At 36.6% G+C, this 7,228-nt stretch overlaps 1 protein-coding gene across 1 annotated transcript; it reads left to right on the plus strand.

The window, feature by feature from the left end:
- The first annotated feature begins 227 nt into the window (after positions 1-227).
- Positions 228-4,162, plus strand: LOC107660781 (single-strand selective monofunctional uracil DNA glycosylase-like). The gene is made up of 3 exons (XM_016450195.1): positions 228-320; positions 915-1,224; positions 3,444-4,162. The coding sequence occupies exons 1-3, from the start codon at positions 295-297 to the stop codon at positions 3,969-3,971; spliced, it is 864 nt and encodes a 287-aa protein (XP_016305681.1). The 5' UTR covers positions 228-294; the 3' UTR covers positions 3,972-4,162.
- The last annotated feature ends 3,066 nt before the right edge of the window (positions 4,163-7,228 follow it).

Genomic DNA, 7,228 nt, shown 5'->3' on the forward strand with positions numbered 1-7,228 from the left:
CAGACAAGTATTATGAGAGAAATTCTTAGTTATCTGAAGATAACAGGATTAGAAAGTAGAATTTAAATTTCATATTAATACTACCTTTATTTCTCTCCCTCTTTTCCCTCCTTCCCGTTAATGATTCACACTCCAGTCCAGTTGGTGGCGGTAATACACCATAAGTTGGCTTGTCAACCGCCATTAAATGGTACAAGAAGAAGAAGAAGAAGAAGAAGAAGAAGAAGAAGAAGAAGCTCCCAGTATGCACCGCGATCCGGTCGCTCCTTTGTTGCCGGAAACGCCTCTGGGACAATGCAATCACATCCCGATGTTCAGAGGTAAACCACAAATACGTGATTAAATAAAATCTTACGAACGCATGTGATAAAATGGCTTTACGATGTTGGATTGTCTCTCACTGTTGTGAGTCATGTATCGCTAAGAGTCACGTTTCATGTAAGGTTTTTAGAGTAAATTCCTTGATGATGTTTTTCATAGCACAGTAAACCCATAACGCACCGTTAAGAATGAACTTGAATTAAACCGCAGTAATACTGCAACGCGTGAGGCAGAAATGTGCTGCTTCCGCAATGAAGCCTGCACTTCAAATGTCTTCTGTCTACAACACTAGTCAAAAGTTTTTGAACAGTAAGATTTTTAATGTTTTTTAAAGAAGTCTCTTCACCAAGCCTGCATTTGTTTGACCCAAAGTACAGAAAAAAACAGTAATTTTTTTTAAATATTTTTACTATTTAAAATTACTTTTCTGTTTGAATATGTTTTAAAATGTAATTTATTCCTGTGATCAAAGCTGAATTTTTCAGCATCATTACTCCAGTCTTCAGTGTCACATGATCTTCAGAAATCATTCTAATATGCTGATACTAATCTGTTTAAGTTGAGTCATTTATGAAAACCCGTTTCATTTCTAGGTTGGAAAATGAAGATGTGTCTCAGAGAGACCATTTACTGGGAAAAGATCTCACCGGTCTGCCTGACCTGGCTGCGGCTGACCAACTGTTTAATGGCTCTACAGTTGCTTCAAGGTTCCTGCGGGCTGAACTGGAACTGAACGCACGGTTGCGGACGCTGTCCTTTGGGAAACCAGTGCGATACATGTACAACCCGCTCGAGTACGCCTGGGACACACATCGATGCTATGTGGAGAAATACTGTCAGGAAGGGCAGAGCGTTCTCTTTCTAGGCATGAACCCAGGGCCTTTTGGCATGGCACAAACAGGGGTCAGAAGATTTTCTTTCTTTTTATGTTTTCACAGTGTTATTTTTTGTTGTAATGATATTATTTGAGGATAAATTCAGTAAAGAACAGGGTTTCAGTGGGTCTTAATTCACCCTTCCACAAACCAAGGCATTAACAGTGTCTTGAATTAGACCAGAGTGTCTTAAATTCACTCATTCATAGCATTAAATGTTGCTTGCATAATAATAATAATAATATCTTCCTCAGTTTTTTTGTCTTGTTTTTCCGAAACAAATGATCTAAACTTCCTTAAATCAGGATACATTTACTTCAGATGCAAAATGAAGATATAAAGTCTTGTTTAATTGAATAAATTTAACTGTGTTTATGCTTAAAACAAGTACAAGTATCTGTCAATGGTGTATGAAAACTTTATTTCCTTTTAAATTAAGTAGATTTTTTGAGCCCATTGGCAGATATTTATTCTTGTTTTAATCATAAATTCACTTCAGTTACTCAAAAACAAGGTAAGTAAAAGTACTTTAAATTAACCATTGCACTGGATAACAAGACCAAAACACTGCAGTGTGATCAGAAGTTATAGTAAACGTTATTTCTGTATTCTAGTGTTTGGAAGCAGAAGTATTTTAAGCAATGTTTTTTTGTTTTTTTTTGTGAACTGATTTAAAAAAAAAAAAATGTAATGGAGATCTGTAGGAAGTTGCATTTTTAAACGTTTAAGTCTTGCTAATATAATTAATTGTGTGATTTACATTTTGAGAACAGATTGACATTGTGTTCTTTCATTTTTCTTTTCTCGTACTTAAAAAGCTCCTTTTAAGTCTTACATTTACCTTCATGAAGCCTGAAAAACCCTGAAAGAGATGATGATAATGCCATAATTTCTGATTAGCAAATTTATAGTTACATACACTTAAAGGGGAAAATTTACCCCAAATCATTATTTGCTCATTATAAAGTCATTATTTGCTCACTTTTATGTTTTTCCAAGCTTATCTGTCTTTTTTTTTTTTTTTTTCAATTTCAATCCCAGTGTTATTCAAAATATATTCTTTTGTGTTCCACAAATGTTTGGAATGACGTGCATAAATTATGACATAATTTTTACATTTTAGATAAGCTATCACTTTAAGTATTTGCTGAAAAAAGAGAACAGAAAAGAAACAGAACAAATTAAGACAGACTAAATCCAGAAGAACTGTGGCAGCGTCTCCAAGATGCTTCAAGAAACCCGCCTGCAAAACTACAGTACTGTTAAAAGTTTTATGCACTTGTGTAAAAATGCTGTAAAATGAGAATGCTGTCAAAAATAATGTCATAAATAGATTTTCTTTATCAATTAACTTCTATGAACTAAATCGAATGAACATCTGGTGTGAGCATTCTTTGTGTTTACAGCTGCTTTTGCCCTCGGTGCACTTGCGCATAGTTTCTCAGGGAGCTTTGCAGGTAGGTCTCTTGAAGCGTCTCGGAGACACAGTTCTTCTGGATTGAGTCTGTCTCAGTTTGTTCTGTTTCTTCATGTGACTCCAGACAGACTGATGATGATCAGATCAGATCTCTGTGTGGAGCACAGAAATCTCACTGCATTATTACAATTGACAAAATGAATGTTTGGAAATGTAAACTGATACTTCCTACTGACACTACAGCAAAAGATAGAAATAACTGACTTAAAACCATATTTAGCTGCTGAAAATACTAGTGTTCTAATAATTTTGGCCACCACTGTATATGCACAATTACTGGCACGCTTAAAAAGGTGCATAAAGGTGCTTAATAAGATACAAGTATTTCTTCTAAATTATGGCTTATTTAATTAAGTAATCTGGGTTAGAATCTCAAGCTTGATTCTTCTATCTTAAACCAAATGTTGCCATGTTTTGCCACATTGAAAATGTTTAAAGTCGCAGACAGACAATCACTCCTCCTGATTAGTGTTTTTGGTAAGTTGCATTCTACAGCAACATCTGAAAAAAAATTCCTAGCATGTTGATTGTGAATTGTATAAAAGCATATAAAAAAGCACACGAGTCACTTATTATTAGCAGCATCCGCATTTGTGAGTTCTACCAAAAATGACCAGTTTCTGTAGTTGTCACTTGTTAAAGATTCATGCACTGTTCATATGAGATTTCATAATTTCTTACGGTTTAAATAAAGTGATGGATAATGCAGAAGAACATTTAAAAAAAAGAAACAAAAAATCAACTACATCTCTTACTTCCTCATTAACAAGGTACCGTTTGGCGAGGTGAAGGCAGTTCGCAGTTGGCTGAAGATCACTGGAGCAGTCGGCCGTCCAGCAGAGGAACATCCTAAGCGACGGATCACAGGGCTCAACTGCACTCAGAGTGAAGTGAGCGGAGCCCGTTTCTGGGGCTTTTTCCAAGAGCTCTGTGGTGAAACTCACAACTTCTTCTGCCACTGTTTTGTGCACAACTTGTGCCCTCTCATCTTCATGAGTGAGTCTGGCAAGAACCTGACTCCACCTGAGCTCCCGGCCGCGGAGCGTGATGCCCTTTTGTCCTGCTGTGACAGTGCTCTTTGTCAGGTGGTCACTGCGCTGGGGGTCTCCATGGTGATCGGAGTGGGCAAGCTAGCTGAGCAACGCGCTCGACGGGCTCTTGCAGAAGCAGGCATCACTGTGAGAGTGGAGGGTATCATGCATCCGTCCCCTAGAAACCCACTGGCTAATAAAGGATGGGCTAACATAGTCAGAGACAAACTAGATAATCTGGGGGTGTTAAGTTTGCTTAGCAGTTGATGATGAGGATGATGATGACAGCTACTACCTTTGCATTTTAAAATTCACTCATTAATTCTTTTGAACCTTACTGTTGACATTATCAGTGACTTAATGAGACATTTGTGGAAGTAAAACATCATGTTTAAGATAACAGAAGTTATGACCATTAATGGAGTACTTTATCACACATTTATTATTTTTAAATTAGTTTTTATGTGTATTATTTATCTGTGTGTGTGTGTGTGTGTATATACACACAAAACTTTTGATGGCCATTTTAAGCTCTTTTGTATGTTAATATGTAAAGGTAAATGCATATGTGTTTTTCTTTTTTTTTTTTTAACCATAGATGTGTTTTTTTATATACAATTAGATGTTTGTTGTATTTTTTAGATTACATTTGTGTAGCTAAGAAAAAAAAAACTACTGTAGATATTACTTTGTTAGTCTTTGATTATAACACACTAACTTTTATTCTGTGTTTAACCCAAATGTTGAGTCGAATGTATAGGTGATGGCAATAAATTGTATCTCATGTTCAGCACCATCCTTTAATTTTGTGTTTATCCGTTAACCAAAGTGTTTTGTATTTCAAAAGAAAACAAATATGTTCAACAAATCTAATGTGAATTGAGAAGAAGCTTCTTTCTTTTTTGGCATGATAAATATTTCCTTGGACCCTTTAATGAATGTTTTATTTCATTAAATCAGATTTCATAATATTAAGCATAAAATGTGATTTAATGTCACTGTTGATGAGAATTGTATGATCTTTTAGTAATATCAGTCTTTAAATGTACACCCCTTCTGCCCCTTGGCTGTCTGATGTTCTCCGCGAACATCGTCACCATCAGTGCACAATTTTCCACACCTCAATCTGTCAAAAACATCTTACCAGCAAACATACACTCGTTTTCATCCTTCTCTCCACTCTCTGAGGCAGAAGTCTCTAGTCTGGTTTCAGAAGTGGACATTCGACCGAGATTGCCTTGCTCTCAGTTGTTGAAGCCCAAAGACTGGCAAGAGCAGATTCTAAATCTTCAATACTTATCTTGCTGGATCTGTCCGCTGCTTTTGACACGGTTAACCACCAGATCCTATCAGCCCTATTGGCAAAGGGCATCTCAGGAACCGCACTCCAGTGGTTTGAGTCTTACCTCTCAGATAGGTCCTTCAAGGTATCTTGGATTTCAGAAGTGGACATTCAGCCGAGACTGCCTTGCTCTCAGTTGACTGGCAAGAGCGGATTCCAAATCTTCAATACTTATCTTGCTGGATCTGTCCGCTGCTTTTGACACGGTTAACCACCAGATCCTCCTGTCAACCCTATTGACAAAGGGCATCTCAGGAACCGGACTCCAGTGGTTTGAGTCTTACATCTATCTAGGTATCTTGGAGAGGTGAGGTGTCCAAGTCACAACATGTGCAACTGGGGTGCCTCAGGGCTCAGTTCTTGGACCACTTCCACTGGAAGAACCATTCAGAACCATGGCTTTTCATATCACTGCTATGCTGATGACACTCAATTCTACCTCTCATTCCATCCTGATGATCCGACGATAGCTGCTCACATCTCAGCTTGTCTAACAGACATTTCTTGCTGGATGATGGACCATCACCTTCAACTCAACCTTGCCAAGACAGAACTGCTTGTGGTTCCATCAAACCCATCGTTTCATCACAATTTCACCATCCAGTTAGGCACATCAACCATAACTCCTTCAAAAACAGCCAGAAACCTTGGAGTTATGATTGATGATCAGCTGACTTTCTCAGACCACATTGCTAAAACTGCCCGGTCCTGCAGATTTGCTTTATTCATCAAGAATAAAGAAGATATATATCAAGAAGATCAGGCCCTTTCTTTCGGAATATGCTTCACAACTCCTTGTTCAAGCTCTTGTTCTGTCCAGGCTGGACTATTGCAATGCTCTCTTGGCAGGTCTTCCAGCCAGTTCTATCAAACCTTTACAGTTAATCCAGAACGCGGCAGCAAGATTAGTTTTTAATGAGCCAAAAAGAATGCACGTCACACCTCTGTTTATTAATTTGCACTGGCTACCAGTAGCTGCTCGCATAAAATTCAAGGCATTAATGTTTGCCTACAAAACCACCACTGGATCTGCACCCCTTTACCTAAATTCATTACTTCAGACTTATTTGCCTCTAGAAGCTTGCGTTCTGCAAGTGAATGTAGCTTTATTGTGCCATCCCAAAGAGGCACAAAATCACTTTCACAGACTTTTAAATTAACTGTTCCCCCCTGGTGGATTGACCTGCCCAACTCAATCCGAGCAACCGAGTCCTTAGCCATCTTCAAGAATCGGCTAAAAACACATCAGTTCCATCTTTAGTTGATGCTCTAACTCTAGCACTCTCTATTCTAATTCTATTCTTAAAAAAAAAACTTGTCCCTTTTAGACTTGCACTCTATTAATTTACTGCTTGTTTTCTTAAAAAAAAAAAAACTAACACTATAGCTTTTCTAATCTTTTTGTATTCTATCTATTTGTTTCCTTTTTATTTATTATACAATTAACAAATGCAAAAAAGGCCTCTAACAATAGATTGCTCTATTCTTTTTCTATTCTATCTGTTTTCTTTTTATTTATTATATAATAAAAAAAAAACCTTGCTACGTGTACTGCGTTATAGGCTAACTGAGACTTGTTATAGCACTTGCATATCATTGCTCTTTTGTTGATTTTGATTGCTTCCATTGTCTTCATTTGTAAGTCGCTTTGGATAAAAGCGTATAAGTGACTAAATGTAAATGCAAGATATTTAAAGTGTACCTGAAGTTTACTTGCAATAGTTCCTCTAGCACAATCAGATATACTTCAGTTCATCTTTAGTTGGACTTCAGCACTACTTCCTCACAATTAAAGTGGATTAAGTACAAAATTAATTGTTCCAGTTTAGCAGACTTTTAGTATACCAGTTTAGTATACCAAAAGTACAATTGCAGTGTATTTTATTGTCCATAAATATGTAAATGTATTTGTAGTATACTTAGAATGAAATAAATGTATTTAAAATACATTTTAGTGTATTTATTTTTCACTAGGGTAGAGTGTAATCATTTTTTAATTAAGGCAACATATGGATAATTTGAAAACTAATTTATAAAGCTCGCCATTTGTTATTTTAATATTTAAATCTATGTTAATTGAAGGAAGTATTTGGGTATCTGAACTGAATCTGGATACACAGAGTAAAGCCTTTTTTCCCTCATGATACCTGTATAAACCTCTATGAGTGGACTTCACACATTT

This window comes from Sinocyclocheilus anshuiensis, unplaced genomic scaffold (assembly GCF_001515605.1).
Source record: "Sinocyclocheilus anshuiensis isolate Anshui unplaced genomic scaffold, SAMN03320099.WGS_v1.1 scaffold2725, whole genome shotgun sequence".
Lineage (NCBI taxonomy): Eukaryota > Metazoa > Chordata > Actinopteri > Cypriniformes > Cyprinidae > Sinocyclocheilus > Sinocyclocheilus anshuiensis.

What these genes read in the sequence shown, in the direction of transcription:
- LOC107660781 (XM_016450195.1), top strand. Translation starts at nt 295, where the DNA reads ATGCAATCACATCCCGATGTTCAGAG. An exon ending in TCACATCCCGATGTTCAGAG is followed by an intron (nt 321 to 914) that starts GTAAACCACAAA and finishes TTTCATTTCTAG; the next exon opens with GTTGGAAAATGAAGATGTGT. An exon ending in TTGGCATGGCACAAACAGGG is followed by an intron (nt 1,225 to 3,443) that starts GTCAGAAGATTT and finishes CTCATTAACAAG; the next exon opens with GTACCGTTTGGCGAGGTGAA.